Source organism: Macaca mulatta, chromosome 17 (assembly GCF_049350105.2).
Source record: "Macaca mulatta isolate MMU2019108-1 chromosome 17, T2T-MMU8v2.0, whole genome shotgun sequence".
NCBI classification, from domain to species: Eukaryota; Metazoa; Chordata; class Mammalia; order Primates; family Cercopithecidae; genus Macaca; species Macaca mulatta.
This window is the reverse complement of record NC_133422.1, coordinates 5739364-5761837: the sequence shown is the minus strand read 5'-3', so window position 1 is coordinate 5761837 and position 22474 is coordinate 5739364. Positions and strand designations below refer to the sequence as shown.

Genomic DNA, 22474 nt, shown 5'->3' with positions numbered 1-22474 from the left:
TCTAAAAACAAACAAACGCTCCTTAGAAGAAGGTTAGCAAACACACACACACACACACACACATATTTCTGTAACAAGTGTATTAGCTTGTATACACCTCAGATAACTCTCCTCTGCTTTTCCGGACAATTTTATGCAGCTAAAACCATTTCTCCTGCCTAGTAGAGAATAGGCACAGAAAGAATATGCCACATGCTTTGAGCCTCATCCGAGGCCCTTGGGCTCAGGGTTTTTTTCTTAAATTTAAGGAAGCCTTCAAATTAATGGAAAGGGTATGAAATCTCACTGTCTTAAAATATTACAAAACTAGGAAACAAACACATTTTCCAAAGCTCCAGTAATTCTTAGTCACGTAGTTTAAAAGACAATGAAGAAAAGACACGTAATACCTTTTCCCATCTAAGTTCAAGTTTCCAGTGAAGTCATAGAGGTGGCGATTGGGCCCTTCACACTCTATAGTTCCAGATAACTTCATCAGAACTTCACGTGTTTGCATGTCAGCAGTGTGACTCAAACCCTAAAAGATTAAACCAAAGGAGGAAGTCAAACACAATCTTCTGTGCTTAGGGACACCATTCAGCATCCCTATGGTTAATCAAAAGGAAAAATAAGGCATCTCCAGTGCAATAATTTGGGGGGCTAACAAGTCAAACTGACAGCCCCTCAAGGCAGCCTTTTCCAGTAGCTTTTGCCACAGGGATCTAATGCGAAAGTGGCAAAAGAATGTCATGAAGCTGAAAGTTAAGATTCTACCACTGTGCTGGAGACATCCGTGCACAAGTAAGAATTAACATACCCCAGCACCTCACAGCAAGCATAATCTACTAACTGTACGCTAACACTGGTCATAAAGATAGAATAGAGTAGCCCTTCAATAGTTTACACTATCTAGCACTCTTCTCTTTTTCTTTAAGAGACAGGGTCTCACTCTGTCCCCCAGGCTGGAGTGCAGTGATGCGATCATTGTTCACTGCAGCCTCAAAATCCTGGGCTCAAGCGATCCTCCCACCTCAGCCTCCTAAGTAGCTGGGACTACAGGTACGTGCCATCATGCCCAGCTATTTTAAAAGTTTTTTGTAGAGATAGGGTCTTGCTATGTTGCCCAGGCTGTAACTCTTCTTTAAATGGAAAAAAAAAAAAAGTCTAAAGCAAATATCTACAGTAGAAAAGAAAGATATATGGACAGAATTGCTGAATTCAACTTTAAGCAGCAAACATTTTTTAAGTGTCAAAATGCTTAAAATTTTCTTATGTTAAAGACCATTCTTCATTCTTGGCCCGGTGCAGTGGCTCACGCCTGTAATCCCAGCACTTTGGGAAGCCAAAGCAGGTGGATCGCTTGAGTTCAGGAGTTTAAGACCAGCCTGGCCAACATGGTGAAACTCCGTCTCTACTAAAAAATATATAAAAATTAAGCCAGGTGTAGTAGCATGAATCTGTAGTCCCAACTACTCAGGAGGCTGAGGTGGGAGAATCATTTGAACCCGGGGAGCAGAGGCTGTAGTGAGCCAAGGTCGCATCACTGCACTCCAGCCTGGGTAACAGAGTGAGGCTCCATCTCAAAACAAAAAAAAGAACCAGAAAAAGACTATTCGTAATTCTAGAATTAAAATATATGGTAAGAATAGTTTTCTTTAAGGCACGGAAGTTTTGTATCTAATTATATCACCCTCTAGGATTAGCATCTTTATTAAACAATGATGTAAACTGGGGTACGTGGAGCTTTTCTGCTCCATTTGTCCACTAAGCTGTGCCCTTCCCAGCCACTCAGCTTCGCTGAGATGTCCCCTCTCTCCAGCATCACAGGCAGAGAGCTCAATAAGACGCTACATGAAGGCCTGACACCCTTCGTGACCTACAGTTTGATGCAGCCTGCTTTTTCCAGCTCTCTACATATTCTCTCTCATCATAAATGGCATATTCTTCCCATAGATTCCATTAAGGCTAAGGCATAACCCCTAGTGGCTGAACATTTTATTTCTCTAGAAAAAGATGTGTGGGGACCACATTTGCAGTTGTGTCTACCATAACAACACAAGTCATCAGAGGTGACTTTACCTGACGTATTTTAAGGTTCGTCTCCCCATCCAGATTAGCTGTTTCAACATAACACATTGCCTGAGGTTCACTAAGGAGAGAGAAAAAAAGAGCCAAGTTTCATAAGGTCCTTTCCACAGATTCACAGCTTAGAAAATCTCCATTATGGAATCTATGTCTGCTGATTGGCCCTTCAAAATAAATTGTTATAAATAACCACTATAGTAGGAGTAATGGATGAAAAAGGAAACACACACTCGTCTTTGGGACTCAGCACGAGTACAGAGTCATTTGCCCAGATGATCTCCCCTTGTGAGCCCCACATAGTGACTGCTGAGCCTCAAGACAGGAATGAACTGAAGATGAAAGAGAAGGGAAAACACGTGATGTCCCCACTCAGACCCAACTACTGGGTTCAGGCAATCCTTCAAGTCTGGGGCTGGGCCTGACCGAAAAGGCTGCCCAAGGCACGGCCAGTAGAAACACACATTTTTTGAAGAAAACAACAGCCAGGGGAGTTGAAGGATCAAGGCATAGGCTTGGCAAGGCTTTGCTTCTATGCCATTTTTACAATCTTAAGGCCAACTTTTTAATCAAAACACCTAGCATTAAAGACAGAAAACTCAAAGAATAAAAATAAGCATAACAGATAGTACACTTCTACTTCTGATCTTTGAGTTTAGCTACATTGACATAGTGATTAACCACCCCCTGCCTCAAAAACTAAAAAAAAAAAAAAAAAAAAAACCCTAGTTAAAGTAAAATCCCCTAGCACTACCTTTATGGGCTCTAAGGCCTCAGCAAATTGTTTAGTCTCTCTGTATCTCAATCTTGTCATGTACAAAGGAAGTCTATCCAGGGTTATTGGGAAGATTAAGTGGGACAACCTCCTCAACAGGCTGTTCGGCACACACACAGCACACACTCAGACACTAATAGTGAGCATGCTGGAAACATGATGTCAGCTCAAGCAATCCCGTATTAAGACCAAGTTAAAAAAAAAAAAAAAAGAAAAACTAGCTGGGCACTGTGGCTCACGCTTGTAATCCCAGCACTTTGAGAGGCCGAGGCGGGAGGATGGCTTGAGGCCAGGAGTTCCAGAATCAGCTTGGTCAACATCTACAAAAAAATTTTAAAAATTAGCCAGGTGTGGTGGCATGCACCTGTAGTCCCAGCTACTCAGGAAGCTGAGATGGGAAGATCACTTGAGCCCAGGAGTTTGAACTTACAGTGAGTTATGATTGAGCCACTGCACTTCAGCCTGGGTGATGGAGTAAGACTTTGTCTCCAAACACACACACACACACACACACACACACACACACACACACACAAAATTTTCTAGGGTCACAGCCAAGACTTAAAGTCCGAACTATCAAGTGATGAATATTTTAATATTTCTAAGAGATTCTTTGTTGTCAATGAATACGGACAAATACAAATCCTGCCCTGTGTTACTGGTTCTTTCTCCCTCTCCATAGGCCTGGGGTCCTATTTTTAAATCCATTATCTCAAGCAGAAAATTAATGCTTAGGCTTCAAATCCAATGAGTGATTAACTTCAATACAACAAATGCCATCTGCAATCAAAGAAAATGCAAACGGCCTGCATATCTATGATTCCCAACAGTGTATAAATATAGGAAGTTATAGTCCTAACATCACACAATTTAATCTTGAATTCAAGAATAGATGTCAATTCTCATCCTAATTTTGGCTTTCTTTCCTAGCTATAAACTTTCACGCATCAAGCCCAAAAAAAGTCAAGAATTGCACTGAGTGATGATTCCTTCCTAGAATAAAACTACCTAGAGAAAGTGAAAATGATACTAGGACAGAAAAGGGGCAAAACATGGACAGATGAAGAGCAAACACCATCTGCTGGTCACGATTACACTGAGAAAACACCCGTGGTTCTTGAACAGCTATTAAAGTGCAGCACTGGGTTCTGCAGGAGAGACTGCTGGCAGGGCCCATCAGAAACAGATTCTGAAATCTCGGATATGCTGCAACCGGAGACCCCTCCACTGCTCTAGACTCAGTATCCCCATAAATAAGAAATACCCACCAAGTAGCCAGGAGACTAAGTGGAGACAATACACACAAAAGAGTTCAGAAAAAGCACAAAGGAATGAATGGGAGAAAGAAATCAAGGGTCATGGCAGGAGAAGGCAAATGACAAGAAATGGAAGAATGGGACAGAGAGAGGATGGTAGAAGGAAACAGGTAGCTCAAGATTGCTCCAGTCACTGCTTAATATTTTATGGTTCTTAACATTTATTGCAAAAAAAAAAAAAAAAAGGTGCCCGCTAGCACAGCTAACCTGGAGGACAGCAGGACCACATCTGCTGGAAGATACTGCCCGTTGACGACCTTCACAATGTCTCCCACTGCCACCTAGAGAGCCAGGGACGAGGACAAAGAGGCATGAAAGAAAAGAAACAAAACACACATGGTGAAAAAGGTGCTTAAATATTTGACGAAAAAAATTATTATATAACTAAGCCATGAAGTTTAAGATGCAGAAGCCCAAATTATTTTCCTTGACAAGAACAAAAGGAAAGTGCTTCCATGCAGACACTGGTAATGTTGCCTTTTTTGCAATGATGTTTAATAAAAAAGGAAAGGGAGAGGGAGTCAGAACAGCTATAAATTCTCGTTTTCTTCCAATTACCCATCCATTTACAAATACTTGAGCATCTCCACAGCTGTACACACTAGGGTAGAATGGTCACCCACACCCTGCCAGAGCCCGCCTAATGCCTGGGCTCGATCCCCACTGCACCCCCGATGAGCTGTGTAACGATGAGCAAGTTATGTAAACTCTGTGTGCCTCAGTTTCCTCATCGATATAATGAAGATAAAGGCACATATTTCATAGAGTGACTGTAAGGATCAACTAAGTTAACACACGTAAATTTTTCTCTGTTTTACAAATTGAGATGCAGAAAACAAAATAACTTGATCACAGTAATACAGCCACTGAGCGTTAGAACCGGGATTCAAAACTGGCAAGCTGCACAGAAGACCAATGCTCTGATTAAAAGGCAACAGGAAATTCACCCATGAAAAGTGTGCCTAAAAGGCCCCCTGGAAATACACCATGTAAAATGGAGAAGATTTGTACAGCCTCAAGAAATTCCCAGAAAAAGGATCACAGCCAAAGTCAGAGACCACCTTGGGGAACAGACTCCACCAGACAGAAGATCCCAAGCCAAGGAAGAGGGCTGTGGTCTCCAAAACGGCACCACGGCCACGTGTCTACAAATCCTTTCAGTAACATCGCAGAAAGCACCAGGGTGGGGAGGACCGGGGCTTTCAAATCAGGCAAGCCTAACTCCAATCCTAGCTTTATAACCGTGTGCTGGCTTTGCGATCTCGGCAAGCTGCTTCGCCTCTCAGCGCCCCAGCACCTCACGTGTGAAACAGGAAAACAGCGCCACCGGCCTTGTAAGGTGAATGCAGTGACTAAGGAAGTATACACAGCACCTAGCATAAAGCAGGTCCATATAAATGTCAGTCTCCATCAGCGGGAGCATAACTGAAAGGACATGATGAGTGTGAAGGTCAAGGACATTAGAATTCTCTGATGATACTAGAAGACCATTCCTAGTACAGTAATAATTGCAAAGCTCAAAATGAGCACTTATGCTTTCGATTTCCTATTCTAGCCATGTTACTATTCCCTTAGAAACCAGGAATTTTAAGTGATATGATACTTGTGAAAAACTACCAGATCTTAGAAGCTAGCAGGTGCCCATGTTTAATTTTCCGCTGGGAAAAAGGCAAATTTACCGAAAGGTATCCTACTGGTGCTTTAAGTTGTTTATTGAAGTGTCTGGGGAAAATGCCACAAAGCTATTTTAACAACCACCAGTACAAAAGCAAGGGATGTTATGTGAATTGAAAGTGTTTTTTAAAAGTAAAACTATTTGGGCCAGGTGCAGTGGCTCACGCCTATAATCACAACACTTTGGGAGGCCAAAGCAGGCAGATCACTTGAGGTCAGGAGTTCAAGACCAGCCTGGCCAACATGGTGAAACCCTCATCTCACTTAAAAAAAAAAAAAAAAATTAGCCAGGCGTGGTGGTGGACACCTGTAGTCCCAGCTACTTGGGAGGCTGAGGCAGGAGAATCGCTTGAACCCAGGAGGCAGAAGTTGCAGTGAGCCGAGACAGCGCCACTGCACTCCAGCCTGAGCAACAGAGCGAGACTCTGTCTAAAAAAAAATAAAAGTAAAAATATTTCATTATGAACAGCTTAATTACATATAAAAATCAGAAGAAGTAATTAGTAAAGAAAAAAATCACTCGAAAGGAAAATTTGTCGTGTTTTCCAAAGAAACAAGGCAGTGGATTTTTTAAAATTCCAAGTGGGAGGACAAGAGAAATTATGGCTTTCTCTCATCTTTACTCTCTAAATAAAGCAACATTCATATTCCAGTAACCAAGTACTAAGAAGTTTTATGTACATGAGAAATGACTTACTTGGATTTTGCTTGAAAAAAAATTTTTTTGGTTGTTTGTTTTCTGTTTTTGAGACAGGGTCTCACTCTGTCACCCAGGCTGGAGTGCAGTGGCGTGATCAAGGCTCATTGCAATCTCCGCCTCCCATGCTCAAGTGATCTCCCACCTCAGCCTCCTGAGTAACTGGGATTATAGGCACGCACCACCATGCCTGGCTGATTTTTGTATTTTTTTGTAGAGATGGGGTTTGGCCATGTTTGGCCAGGCTGGTCTTGAGCTCCTGAGCTCGAGTGATCCACCTGCCTCAGCCTCCCAAAGTGCTGGGATTGCAGGCGTGAGCGTGACCAGCCTGGAAATGGTTTTCTATTTCATGTGCTTAAGTGATTGTTCCTTGTGTGTGCAACACTCCCTCAAAGAATTAGTACAGTGGGAACAGAAACCCTCCAGATCCCTGAATCCACTCTAGCCTCAGAGAGTTCCTCAAGTCTCTTAATTTTGAGGAAGTAGCTGAAAGATCCTCTCGAAGTCAATCAAAGTCACTGAGATCCACATGAGAGCTGCCTCTCAGTGCTCACCATTGACTCAGCTACAGCCCAGGGGACGGCAGACCTGGGCTTCAGCACTTCAGATTAGATTACTGTCATTTGGGGGACCTTAAGGACAGCCAGCTCCCCCTTGCCTGACATCTCTGCCCTCTCCTGTATTCTCATCCTCACACTGAACTACTCACAGTTCCGCAGCTAGTTACCCCCGATTCACCCTTCATGAGGCACTAGAGCGTCTCTGGAGGGCAGACTTTCCTGATCTGAACCACTGCGTCTAGATAGGTGCCCCCTCCCAGCTGTTCCCAAGGTGGACGCTTTCTCCTACACAGAGCTCAACAAGTGCCCTGCGACAGGTTAGTTCCCTCTCTCTCCCAGGACACCGATGGTTCGAGTGTGCTCCCTACACCATCGGCTTCAGCCTCAACTAATAATTTGTTTAAACGTGCAAATTCTAGGGCCCCACCCGAGACCCAGTGAATCAGATAGGCCGGGAATGGGGCCCAGCCATCTGGGTTCTAGCAGCCCTGCGGACGGTGACTGGGAAGCCCACTGACGTTTGAAACTCCTTAAGGGAAGTGCTGTGTTTCATTCTTCCCATGCCTAGTACAATCTCTAACACATGCCAGGAGCTCCACTGAAATGAAACAAGTATATACATTTTAAATGGAAATAAAAATGTATGTGGTACAATATAGAACCGGCGTTTCTTTGTTATTGTTTTTTCTCCCAAATGAACATTGGAAACAGTCATGAGTTTCAGGAGTCTGCAAAGCCGTCAGCTCCTGGACCATCAATCAGAGACCATCACTCCATTTTCTACTGTTTCAAGTAATGTCAGGCCCTCAGAATCCAAATCATTCTTCACTCTAGCTGATACTGATACCTTTCTGGGGAGGGAGTCACAAGAAGGACCCTAGAGAAATAGAGGGGCAATTTCCCAGTGCTGGGAGAACCCTTGAATTCCTTCAGCATTGGGAGCGTTTCTCCCACTGTGTGTCAAGAATTCCCAACCTCCTGACAAAGAACCATGACCTTTCCAAACGTGAGGCTGATGAACATTTGCAACACAGGACTTCAAGATTGCTGCAAAGGTAAAGGTGTTACTGCAAAACACTTTTATAAAGGAGAAATTTCTTTAAAGGGTGGGGGAATTCTCCTAAAACAAAGTAAAGTAAAATGAAAACTAAAGCAAATGCTGCAGTTATCATATTACGGGCATTTTTCAGATATAAAACACTATAAAAGGCATTTAAAAACATTGTTTACTAAATGTTTAGCAAGAAACACTATTTCAAGTTACCCTTGTAAAATGTTGTTTTCTTTTGAAATCATGTTAATCGGCTATGAGAGTCATCCCCCAACACATCCTGTGTCCATTAAGAAGATCCAGCTAAAACACTCATTTTATCAGATATAAAATACCCAGATGGTAAGGCAGATTTCTTCTAAATTTTCTACTCATCACCATAAACAACCAAAAAACCACACCATTCTTCAACCCTCTAAACCTCACACGTCCGGGGACGTGGAGGCAAAGCTTTCCTTGCTATTATCAAGAGCAGCTAACCGCTGTGCTAGAATGGAAACGGGGTGGTTTCTTATCCCCATTCCACCATTCAGTAGTTAATGACCTTTCCACCCAAAAATGTTAGAAGTGAGAATCACAAATGCTAAAAACAAAAATAAACTTTAACTTAGATTAAGACAACAGAGGACCAGGGAAAATGTTTCTCAAATTGGATTTAGAAACTAGAAAATACTTTGAGATTTCAGAAATGTCAATCAGGAGCGATGAAGTTCATAGCTTGAAGTGACACACTGGACCCTTACTAGAAGGGGCAGGGGACAGAGTAAACACGCCTCGGGTCTCAGCAGACCTCACGGAAAACTCTACCATGTCTCAACGCAAACTTCATACTGCAGTCAAGACCAGCCATTCATTACGTGTCTTCAAACCAATAGTACTGGTGCGTCTCTAAAATTCGTTTTTACCTCTTTCCACACAATGGTATGCCACACACCATTTCGTAACACTGAAAAAGAGAAAAATAAAATATTGGTTAATACTGGTAATAAATCGAACCAGTTTCCTAAAATCCAAAAGCCTTCCTTTAGAATTCCATTTATTAATTCTAACACACCCTACCTTTAGCCATGACGGCATAACATCAGATCCCCCACTCAAAATGGAACACCAGTGTATGTACCTCTGTAACATATGTACATTAATGCATACACATCAATGTTTATGTATGTAAGTTAAATCTACTTATTTTCAGCCCAGAAGAAAAAAAAAAGCCTGCTGTTCCACAATTTAAAAAAAAACTAAACAGCTGGGCGCAGTGGCTCATACCTGTAATCCTAACACAAGGCAAGCAGATAGGTTGAGCCGAGATGTTTGAGACTAGCCTGGGCAACATGGTGAAACTCATCTCTACCAAAAATACACGAAAATTAGTCAGGGGTGGTGGTGTATGCCTATAGTCCCAGCTACTCAGAAGGCTGAGGTGGGAGGATCCCCTGAGCCTGGGAGGTCAAAGCTACAGGGTACCATGATCACGCCACCGCACTGCAGCCGGGGGAACAGGAGTGAGACCCTGTCTCAAAAAATTAAACAAACAAACCAAAAATTGATGTTGTAGAAATAAAACAATAAGAAGTAGAAGATGGAAGTAAGGAGAGATTATAAATGAAGGACGTGAATGCTTAGACTTTTTATGGACATAAAAACTGTCTAGTTCCTGAAAATTACAACCTTTTCTAACATTCTAAAATACACAAATGCTGTTCAAATCTTAATTATTAGGACTAAAATCATGTTCAATTTGTTTTTTACTATTTCTTTAAAGTATTTTATAGATCATCTTCCCAATTTATCTCAATACCACTTAGTACTTATTTAAAATTCCTTAAATGCAGGCCTTATTCTTAAGTTTTCCAGTGGAAAAAGTGATTCAGCCTGGGATCTTACCTATGGTTTTCTTTTTGTTAACTGCATTGTCTGCCTTGTGTCGCTTCTGTTACAGAAAGAGAAAAAATAGTTCTAACAAAAGTTCCACATGAATAATTGAAATAGCAAACAAAACAATCAGGAAATTACAGGGGACAAGGAAACTAACTGCCAACAATGCTCATGCTATAAAAACTCAATTCAACAATTTTGTGATCTATCAGCACTCCCTAAGTTTAGAAGTGGTCTCCTTAGTTTCAATTATTTTATTGTGGTTCTAGCACTTGGAAGTACAAAACTTTTCACTCCTTGCTTTAGATCAGACTGCAATGATTATTCAGTATGATAAACCCAGCAACAAACAGCCAACTTCATTTTATTGATAAAGTAACATTGCTTCAATGTGTACAGGTTGCGGATCCCTTATCTGACATGCTCGGGACCCGAAGTGTTTCATATTTCAGATTGTTTCAGATCTTGGAGTATTTGCATATACCCAATGAGGTATCTCCAGGATGGGACCCAAGTCTAAACATGAAATTGATTTATGTTTCATATTCACTTTATACACATAGCCTTCATACAGTGTTTATAATAATTTTGTGCAGCCATCACATGAGGTCAGGTGTGGAGCTTTCCACTTGTGGCATCATGTCGGCATGCAAAAAGTTTTGGATTTTGAAGCATTTCAGATGTGGGGTTTTTGGATTTAGGGATGCTTAACCTGTGTTATATTTATTTACATACCTATTTTTTTAAATATTCATTTACATACCTATTTATTTACATACCTATTCCCAGAAAGACGCATATATGTTTGTGAAAGCAAGGTGTGTGTATGTGTGTGTAAGGGGGGAGAGGAAGATCCAGAGACAGAGAGACAGAACACACAAATATATATATACACTTTTTTGTGTGTGTGTACGTATATATATATGTACACACACACACACAAATATATAGGGGAGACAGAGTAAGAAAGAGCGAGAAAAGGAATATAGTTGTTGTAGCCAATGAACTTGGAGCTACACTAGGATGACTGTGAGGGGAGAAGATTCTTGTACAGTTGCCTCAGGCAGAGCGAGACAATGCTGCCATCCTAGACAGCACAGCAATCCTTCATTTGCTGCCCAAATTAGCAAGCTCTAAAGCAGGCTATAAGGAACATCAGTGATAAAAATCAACGGGGCTCCAGAGACCTAATATTTGAAAACAAAGTTTGAACTGTTTAGTGTCACTGTACAGGTATTTAGGACACTCTGAGTATACATTCCCTCCCCCAAAAAATATCATCAGGCATCTAAAAAAGCTGGTTAAGCTCTAGCCCAATTTTCTGCCTTAAATATATCACCCGAGGCAACACGTAAGTTATGATCTACTGCATACAATGATTTTATTATCCAAAAGCAAAAACTTACAAAATCTTCTACAATCTCTTTGATGCCTGCAATTGTTAAAATAATGATCAATGGCACCAGGGTGGTATATCTTCCTGTTGGAGATACATCTGGAATTTGCTGGAAGATAAGAGACCACAAGTAGGAAGTTGGCACATAAAAATCCTCTCCATGAGAAGAAAATTATGGCAGTCACGCACGGTTCACACTTTTGCAGTTCTGTTCCATTTCTGTTACTCAAAAATAATTACCTTACTTTAAAAACCAGCTACGTATTTTACATATTTTTTTAAATTTTATCCAACATTGGTTATGTGTTTGGAACAGAAAAAGGCTTAAAAGTATGGCCCTAAGGCCACTTTTCAATGCCTCTCTCAGTCACTGCAATCATCCTTAAGGCCATACCGAAAGAAATCTCCCTGTATACAAAGTCAGGCTTGTTCACTCTATCGAACAATGACCGGAGGAGGGAAACAAACTATGTTCCAAGATGATAACACTTTAGCAGTTAAGGAACCTTTTAGCAAAATCTCATTTTACATGTAATTAAGGTTGCGAATTCCAAGGAACTGTTAAAAAACCATTACCTGTAATAAGGCAATGAAGAGAAAGAAGGCATTAGCAGCTCTTCTAATCTGCTCGTACAAGAATCGAGGTAGAAATGTCAACACGCTGTACTTGGCCGTACTGTAAGTGCAAAGAAAAATAATACTATCAGTTATAGATGTAAACTCTAAAACACAAGAACAAGACAAGAAGTTTCGAAAGCTTTACAAATTGTTTTAAAAAAAAAAGTATCAAAACTCAGAACAAGGAAATTGCTGTGCATCTTCTCCTAAAGAGCTTTAGTTTGTAACATGGCGCCCCAATGAGAAATTCTTCCAATGAGGTCTTTTTTTTCCATGTTGGAAGACATACATGTGCTTCTTTAATTTTCACACAATATAAGCAGAGACATCTACCCACCTTCTAGGAGCTACATGCTATGAACAGCAGGCGTGTGAATAATAATTCGATGTTCCCTCTGGGTACCCACCACAGATGTTTCATGCTTCAATCACACCCAAATAAATTCCATTCCTTCCACACACCCTTTATTTGACCACCTTTGCTCACACTTTTGCTTCCGCCTAGGATATCCTGTCCCTTACACCCCACCTGTCTCTCCATGACTAAAGTGTCCTTCCTCCCACCCAATCTTACATCTTCTAGTAAGTCTGGTCAAATTTATAATGACTCTTCTTCATGGAAGTCCACAGTACAGTGTTTACACCTATATCGTATAGGTGTAATGCTCTGCTTTGCATTTTATCTATCCCCAGAACAGATTATGGGAACAACAAGAATGTTTACTTCAATTCCATATGTTCCTAGCACATAGCAGATAGTGAGTGAACAGTGAAATAACCCAAAGGCAAAACGAACCAAACCAGCTGTGGCTGCTCACAGGTTTTATTCAAGTTTGCACCATAGAAGTACCTATATGATTCCTAGCTCACCCTCTGAAGACATCACTCTGAGCCTATTCTTAATTATAATATATTCTAGCAAAATTATCTAGCAGGTTTTTAATTTACAACAAATTAGAAGCACCACAATAGAAGGGCAAAGGGCTCAGGAGACAGAATACACCACAGGCAAGGTACACTACTGTGAGACTGGACAGCAACCAAGCCTGGAACAGCAGAGTAATACCAAAGCAGACTACTCAAAAATATAGCAGCCAGAGGTCATTTGATGGAACAAGAAATAGTCCCATTGCCAATAGTCCCATCTGCCACTGCCTCAGAGAAAATCATGTCCCATGGTACAATGGCCTCACATTTCACAATACAGTGATCAGAGTTATCCTTAAAGACAAAATCATTTTTAGCACCTTCTACCTAAGGTGCTAAAGACATATGTGATGTTATATGAAGACCACTTTTTAAAGACTCAAAACTTAAACAATATGAAACTTGAAAGACTATCCCTGAACTAGCTAGAAATTTGCTGACATGGATCTCCTCCTTGTTTACATGGCCCTGTGGCATAACAGGATGGCACTGTGAAATTTTGCCAGACAGAATCAACTAGCTGACATTAAGCTCATTAAAAGGTAGGGAAAATACACCACACTCATGTATGTGATGGCTCACAATACAAAGTTAATTCTTACCTATGGCTCAGAGGACAAAATCAAACAGAATATCACGCATACCTCTACAGCAATCCTGACCACTGAAATAACACAATCAACATTTGTCAGCGAAAAACAAAAAGAAAGTTCACATACTGTGAAATAAGAGTGTAGAAACTATCTTGCAAGATGGCTTGATTATAACATTTGAACCTGAGATTCCATCTGTATAAACCAGATAGACATGCACACAGTTGGCACATGACCCCAACGATATATGAACATTTTCCACCTGAACAAAATGCTGACTGTGCTTAGGGACCTACATATCCCTGAGAAGCATGAAGATGGAGAGTTGAGGAGAAAAGGCATCCTGCTTGTGGCAAGAAATGAAATATAAGAGGGTGGAAGTGGAGAGGGAAATGCATACTAACTTTGACTCTACCAGAACTTGAAAAATGAGCCCAAATGCTTGCATCCTGAGATAGAGTCAGCATGATCAATAATTCAGAGAAACTAACATTCAACCAAGAAAAGGTTATTGTGTGGCATTAAAATAATTGCCAAAATAGACAGACATTAGGGGTCGGGTTACAGAATTAAAGATATAACACTACGAACAGCTGAAGGCAGCACCTGTCAAAATGAGTCTACCAGAATATTGCAGGACAGTGCTTCTTGAATATGAAGGTACATACCAGTCTCCAGGGCAGCTTGTTAAAATGCAGATTCTGATTCAGTAGGTCTGGGGTGGGCCTGAGATTCCACATCTTTAAAAAGTTCCCAAGTGAGTTCAATGCTGCTGGTACAATGACCACACTTTGAGTAGCAGGGATTTAGGATAGCTGCTGAGGAGGTAAATTTGTTCATATTTCCTATTTGAATTTAATTCAGCAGAGCACTGTAAGGTATAATACAGTGAGGTTTCTGGTTCCAAAATGGTGGCTTGGAAGCAAGCTGGCTGGCTTCATTCCCCACATAGAAAACAAAAACCAAATTTACAGCACTTAGATTATCACCACAAATATCCCAGAACGAAAATATGAGGATGAGACAGTTCTCAGTGCCACAGAGAAGTAAAAAAGCTCCAAGCAAATGGTAAGAGAATGGGACATCCATAGCCAAGACGCCCCTCTCCCCAATCTGCCGGCACCAAGCATGTGGAAAATCTCCCCCTGACCCTCAGTTTAACACTGGAAAAAAGGAAAATCAAGGTGATAAGCAGCTTCCCCATCATTTTGAGTTCCCTGGCAGGATACCTGCTCCTACCTCAACTCACAGGAAGCATGAGGAATGCCTGAAGGAAAAAATATCCCTGGGGACAGCCAGAGACAAAGTGGGGAGGCAGGACTACTATCCCCAACTCTGGAAACTTTACTTGATACGTTGGCTAAAGGAGATACCAAATAGGAGTGTCTGTTTAGCAACATCATGCTGTAGGAGGTTCACCCCAGAGGTCCCCTGAGCAAAAATCCCTACTTAACTTCCCCACAGTGCTAGGATATCTGCTTTGGCACTATCCCCTTTTGGGATGGGCAGTGCTCCAATTCGTTATTAGAGCGGAGACAAACCTGGGCTTAAGGCAGTATCTAATGCTGAAAAGCAGGCAGTGACCTAATGGGAAAAGAAAGAAATTCAACAGGTAAATAACAACGAATCTCTAAGCAAATATATCCAACAAAAAACAAAAGAAGCCAGACAGAGAAGACTGAAATAACTAATTCTCCAGTGCAAACACGTAGACATACATTCATACGTGACAGCAGCAAACAGGGAACCATGACTTCCCCAAATGAAGCAAGGAACCAGTGACTAACCCTAACAAGATGGTGATATGTGAGCTCTCTGAACAAGAATTCAAACTGGCAGTTTTAAGGAAACTCAGTGATTTTCAAAATAACACAAAAAAGCAACTCAAGAATTTATCAGAGAAATTTCATGAAGAGATTGAAATAATAATAAAAACAAACAGAAATCTTCAAACTGAGAAATATATTTGAGGAACTGAAAAACTCATTAGAGGCTGTCAGTAGGAGAATGAATCAAGCAAAAGTAAGAATAAATGAGCTCAAAAACAGGCAATTTGAAAATACACAGAGAAGAAAAAAGAATAAAAAGGAACAAAGATTGTCAACAAGATAAAGAAAATTACCTCAAAAGACAAAGTCTAAGAATCACTGGTGTTCAAGAGGGAGTTAAACAAGAGCAAGGAGTAGAAAGCTTATTCAAAAAAATAACAGAAAACTTTCCAAAACTTGAGAAAGAAATAAACATCCAGGTACAGGAATGTCAGAGAACAACAAACAGATCTGACCCAAATAAGACTTCCCCAAGGCATGTAATAATTACATTCTCAAAGATCAAGGACAAAGAGGATCCTAAAAGCAGCAAAAGAAAAGAAGCAAATAACATATAAAGAATATCCAATTCATCTGGCAACAGAATTATCAATGGAAACCAAACAGGCCAGAAGGGAGTGGAACAAAATTTTCAAAGTGCTAAAAGAAAAAAATTTCCATCCAAGAATACTGTATCCAGCAAAGCTGCCCTTCACCTATGAAGGAAAAATAAAGGCTTTCCCAGACAAACAAAAGTTGAGAGAATTTACCATCACCAGACCCATCTTACAAGAAATACTAAAGGAGATTCTTCAATTTGGAAAAAAAAAAAAAAAAAACACTAAATGCAAATAGAAAACATTTGAAGGTATAAAACCCACTAGTAAAATTAAGCATATAGACATACCCAGAATACTCTAATATGTAATTGTGGTGTGCAATCCACTCATTACTCTAGTATGAAGCCCAAAAGACAAATCTATAAAAAACAAAAACACATACAGCAACCTGCTAAGAAATAGGCAGTATAAATATATCCAAAATGAGGTAACAAAAAAATCAATATGTAGGGGAGATGGAGTTAAAACACAGAGGTTTTTTTAGTTTATTGTTTTTATTCCTTTCTGTGATCTAAGATAAGTTATCTCTTTAAAAATAACTTGTTACATCTACAAGATGTTTTTGCAAGCCTTGCGATGACCACAATGCAAAAACCTATAATAGATACACTAAAAATAAAAAGCAACAAATTAAAACATATTACCTAAGAAAATCACTTAACCACAAAGGAAGATGGAGAAAAGAAAAGAAGGATTGAAGGAAGGAAGGAAGGAAGGAAGGAAGGAAGGAAGGAAGGAAGGAAGGAAAGAAGGAAGGAAGAAAGCTGGCTATCAAACAATGAGAAAACAAGCAGAAAAATGGCAGTAGTAAGTCCTTACTTATCAATGATAATACTGCATGTAAACGAACGTAATGCTCTAATTAAAAGATATATATAGCTGAATGGATAAAGAAACAAGACTCAGCTATATGCTGCCTACAAGAAACCAGTATCACCTATACAGACACACATAGAATGAAAGAGATGGAAAAAGATATTCCATGCAAGTGAAAACCAAAAGATAGTAGGACTACCTATTCTTATACTAGACAAAACAGACTACAAGTCAAAGACAAAGAAGATCATTATATAATGATAAAGGCAATTATAAACATCTATGCACTCAACACCAGAGCACCCAAAAATATAAAGCAGACATTAATATATCTAAAGCAAGAGATAGACCACAATACAATAGTAGAAGGGGACCTCAGATTCCCGCTGTCAGTAATGGACAGATCATCTAGACAGAAAATCAGCAAAGGAACACCGGAGTTAAATTGTATACTAGACAAAACAAGACTAACTCGCATTTACAGAATATTTCACCCAACTGCTGCAGAATACATTTTCTTTTCATTGGTATACAGAACATTCTTTAGAAAAGACTGTATCTTAGGCCATAAATCAAGTCCCAGCACATTCAAAAAAGTAGAAATCATATCAACTATTGTTTCCTGACCACAATGAAATAAACTAGAAATCAATAACAATAGGAACCCTGGAAATTACATAAACACATGGAAATTAAATAACATGTGCCTCAACAACTGAGGTCAATGAAGAAATTAAGGAGAATTTTAAATTTCTTGAAACAAATGGAAATGGAAATATAACATATCAAAATCTATGGGACACAGCAAAAGCAATGGTAAGAGGGAAGTTTATAGCAATAAACACCTATATCAAAAAAGTAGAAAGACTTAAGAGCACCTTAAGAGATTGGAAAAACAAGAACAAACCAAACACAAAATTAGTAGAAGAAAAGAAATAATAAATGTAAGAGCAGAAATAAATAAAATTGAGACTTAAAAAAGTACAAAAGATCAATGAAACAAAAACTCAAATTTTTGAAAAGATAAGCAAAATTGACAAATCCTTAGCTGGACTAAGAAGAAAAGAGAACACTCAAATAAAACCAGAAATGAAAAAGGCAACATAAAAACTGAGACCACAGAAATACAAAAAAGAAAATCATTAGAGACTATTATGAACAATTATGCACCAACAAATTGGAAACCAAGAAGAAATGGATAAATTCTCTGGTACATAAAACCTACCAAGACTGAACCACAAAGAGACAGAAGACTTCAACCAATCAATAACAAGTAACTAAATCAAAGCCATAAGAAGAAGCCTCCCATTAAAGAAAAGTCCACGACCAGATGGTTTCACTGCTGATTTCTATGAAACATTTAAAGAAGAACTAATATCTAGCCAGGCAAGGTGGTGTGTGCCTGAAGTCTCAGTTACTCAGGAGGTTGCTGAGGTGGGAGGATCTAAGCCCCAGAAGTCAAGGTTGCAGTGAGCCAAGATTGCAGCACTGCACTCCAGCATGGGTAATGAGAGTGAAACCCTGACTCAAAAAAATAAATAAATAAATAAATTCTCCTAAAGCCTTGAAAAAAAAATTGAAGACCGTGGAATACTTCCAAACTCATTCTATGAGGCCAGCACCACCCTGATACTAAAACCAGGCAAGAAAACTATAGGTCAATATCACTGATGAACATATATGAAAAAATTCTTTTTTTTTTTTTTTTTGAGACAGAGTCAAGCCCTGTTGCCCAGGCTGAAGGGCAGTGGTGTGATCTTGGCTCACCACACTCTGCACCTCCTGGGTTCAAGCTAGTTTTCTGTCTCAGCCTCCAGAGTAACTGGGATTACAGGCATGTGCCACCACACCTGGCTATCTTTTTGTATTTTCAGTAGAGATGGGGTTTCACCATGTTGGCCAGGCTGGTCTTGAACTCCTGACCTCAAGTGATTCACCCACCTTGGCCTCCCAAAATGCTGGGATTACAGGCATGAGCCACCATGCCCAGCCAGTAGATGCAAAAATTCTTAGCCAAATACTAGCAAAATGAATTCACCAACATATTAAAAAAATCGTTTGCCATGATCAAGTGAAATTCCTCTCAGGGATGCAAGGATGGTTTGACATAAACAAATCTATAAATGTGATATATGACTTTAACAGAACCAAGAACAAAAACCACGTGATCATTTTAGTAGATGTTGAAAAAAGTATATGATAAAATCCAACATCTCTTTGAGATAAAAATCCTCAACAAACTAGATACAGAAGGAACATACTTCAAAATAATAATGGCCATACATGACAAACCCACAACCAACATCATACTGAATTGGGAAAAATTGAAAGCCTTTCCTCTAAGGTCTGGAACATGATAAGGATGCCCACTTTCACCACTGTTACTAAACATGGTATTGGAAGTCCTGGTCAGAGAAAGTAGGCAAGAGAAAGAAATAAAGGGCATCCAAACTGGAAAGGAAAAAGTCAGATTAGCCTTGTTCACAGAGGACATGATTGCAACTTGCAGGATACAAAATCAACATATAAAAATCAGTAGCATTTCTATATGCCAACAGCAAATAATCTGAAAAAGAAATCAGGAAAACAATCTCATTTACAGTAACTACAAAGAACATAAAATACCTAGGAATCAATTTCCCCAGAGAAGTGAAAGATTTATATAAGAAAAACTATTAATACACTGATGAAATAAATTGAAGAGGACACCAAAGAATGGAAAGATATTCCATGCTCATGGATTAGAATTAGTATTATTCAAGTGACAACACCACCCAAAGCAAATTACAGATTCAATATAATCCCTATCAAAATATCAATTATATTCTTCACAGAGACAGGAAAAAAAAAATCCTAAACTTTATATGGAACCACAAATCTTGAATAGCCAAAGCAATCCTGAGCAAAAGAACAAAGCTGACTTCACCACCTGATTTCAAAACATACTACAAAACTATAGTAACCAAATCAGCACAGTACTGGCATAAAAATAGTCACATAGACCAATGGAACAGAATAGAGAAGCCATTGGGAGGCCAAGGTGGGAGAATCACTTGAAGCCTGGAGTTTGAGACCAGCAACATAGTGAGACCCCATCACTTAAAAAAAGAGAACTAGAGAGAACCCAGATATAAAGTCATGCATTTATAGTCAACTCATTTTTTTTTCAGTTTTCTTTTATTGTGATAAAATATCCGTAACATAAAATTTGCCATGTTAAGCATTTTAAGTGTATAATTCAGTTACATTAAGTATGTCTACAATTTTGTGCAACCATCAACACTATCTATTTGTAGGACATCTTTGATTAGATAAATTTTTTACAATCTATGTTATTTTAAGAAAAGTGGCAATTCTCTAGTAGTCATTTATTCCCACTTGTGGAATTAATTTTGTATGACTTTTAAAGATGAACTAATCCAATAAAGTTAGGATAATCTGGAAAAGCTCTATATGTAATCAAGCTAAATCTATTTCAGTTTCTAATTTTGATTACAAATTAAGCTCTTTTAATCGAACTCTACTTGATCAACTTACTGGACTGATTAGTAAAGACTCTACTTCTGTAGAACATTCTGATTCATGTTCACATATTATGTATGCTGCCTCTGGCAGAGTACTCTAGAATGAAGCTCACACTTTTGTTTCCATCAGTCAAGTTTTACCTTTACCAAGCATCAGGTGTGTTTATTCCCAAACCATTTATGCTAACTGTATCTTTTATTATAATTATGAGATGTAATTAAATATTACATACACCAGTGAATTTATGAGTACAAAAAAGTTTTTGTCTTTATGAAGGTAATTTGAATGTTCTGAAAGAATTCAATAAAACACTGCTAAAAATATCTGTTGTCAAATTCAGCCTGGAGCTAGGTGCCATGGCATGCCCCTAATCCCAGCTACTGGGGAGGCTGAGGTGGGAGAATTGCTTGAGTCTAGGAGTTCGAGACCATTCTGGGCAACATAGTGAGACCCCCATCATGAAACTTTGAGGCATCAGGATCATTCACATTGATAGCAATTAATTTCCAATCTGTTTCACCTTCCTCAATAAGAGCCAAGATTCCGAGGATCTTCACATGAAAAATTTCTCCACAAGAAAGAATCTTTGAGCCTATTTCACAAACATCAATAGGATCATTATCTCCAAAGCAGTTCGTGCTCTTATCTTTTTCGTGGGGATCTTCCCAAGTCTGAGGGAGGGTACCATAATTCCATATATAAGCCTTGTAATTCGCCACATAGCATAGTTTTCCATCCTTTACACATTGTTTAATGGGATTCAGTGGCTCTTTGGTGGCAATCTCCATTTTAGCATTTGTCCACCGAGGTATTTCTACAATCATATTAAACAGAGTTTCATATTCGTCATTTCGTGCTTTCTTCGTAGGAATGCCATTTTCCTCTTTAGAGTTCACTTTCAGAGGAATATCATGAAAGGGGGAAATGTAGTGACCAGTTACATTCTTGAAGAAGAGGCGATAATTCTGCAAGCAGGGCTGGCCACGCTCCTGGGTGTGGTACAGGGCCATAACACGGCGCAGCCTGATCCCAGTACTGGTCTATAGTCAACTTATTTTAACAAAGGTGCCAAGAACATACAGCGGGGAAAGGACAGTTTCTTCAATAAATGATGCTGGGAAAACTGGTAATTATATATCAAAGAATGAATCTAGACCCCATCTCTCATCGTGCAAAAATCAAATAAAAATAGATTAAAGGCTCAAATCTAAGACCTGAAACTGGAAATTACTAAAATAAAACATTGGGGAAATACTCCAGGATATCGGTCTACACAAAGATTTTTTTGTATAAGACCTCAAAAGCATAGGCAACCAAAGCAAGAATAGACAAATAAGGTTACATCAGGCTAAAAACCTTCTGCAGAATGAAGAAAACAATCAACAAAGAGACAACCCACAGAATGGGAGAAAATACTTATAAGCTATCCATCTGACAAGGGATAAATAAGGAGAATATAACCAGAATAAAATAAGGAGCTCAAACAACTCAACAGCAAAAATAAATAAATAAATAAATAAATAATATGGTTTAAAAATGCATAAAAGATCTGAATAGACATTTCTCAAAAGAGACACACAAATGGCCAACAGGAAAATGCTCAACATCACTAATCATCAGAAAAATGCAAATCAAAACTATAATGAGATATCATCTCACTACAGTGTAAATGACTATTATAAAAAAGGAAAGATTGAATGCTGGCAAGGATATGCAAAAAGCGGAACCCTTGTACACTGATGGTGGGAAAGTAAATGAGTACAGCCTGTATAGAAAACAGCACGGAGGTTCCTCAAAAAACTAAAAATAGGGCTGGGAGCAGTGGCTCAGGCCTGTAATTCAAACACTTTGGGAGGCCGAGGCGGGCGGATCATGAGGTCAAGAGATCAAGACCATCCTGGCTAACACGGTGAAACCCCGTCTCTACTGAAAAAAAAAAAATACAAAAAATACAAAAAATTAGCCGGGTGTGGTGGCGGGCGACCGTAGTCCCACCTACTCGGGAGGCTGAGGCAGGAGAATGGCGTGGAACCCAAGAGGCGGAGCTTACAGTGAGCCGAGATTGCGCCACTGCACTCCAGCCTGGGAGACAGAGCAAGACTCCGTCTCAAAAAAAAAAAAAAACTAAAAACTAAAAGTAGGACTGCCATATAATCCAGCAA

The 22474-nt window shown here is 39.4% G+C and overlaps 1 protein-coding gene and 1 pseudogene across 2 annotated transcripts in view; both read right to left on the bottom strand.

Annotated features, from left to right (window-relative positions):
* ATP8A2 (ATPase phospholipid transporting 8A2) overlaps positions 1 to 22474 on the bottom strand; it is a 653085-nt gene that overhangs the window by 476854 nt on the left and 153757 nt on the right. For both annotated transcript variants that reach the window (XM_028837283.2, XM_028837285.2), the window contains 7 exons: positions 11982 to 12081; positions 11416 to 11514; positions 10019 to 10064; positions 9040 to 9080; positions 4360 to 4433; positions 2059 to 2128; positions 390 to 517 (listed from right to left, as the gene is read on the bottom strand). In XM_028837283.2, coding sequence (XP_028693116.1) covers positions 390 to 517; positions 2059 to 2128; positions 4360 to 4433; positions 9040 to 9080; positions 10019 to 10064; positions 11416 to 11514; positions 11982 to 12081 — 558 coding nt within the window. The remainder of the gene's footprint in view (positions 1 to 389; positions 518 to 2058; positions 2129 to 4359; positions 4434 to 9039; positions 9081 to 10018; positions 10065 to 11415; positions 11515 to 11981; positions 12082 to 22474) is intronic.
* Positions 20726 to 21330, bottom strand: LOC106994190 (inorganic pyrophosphatase 2, mitochondrial pseudogene; annotated as a pseudogene).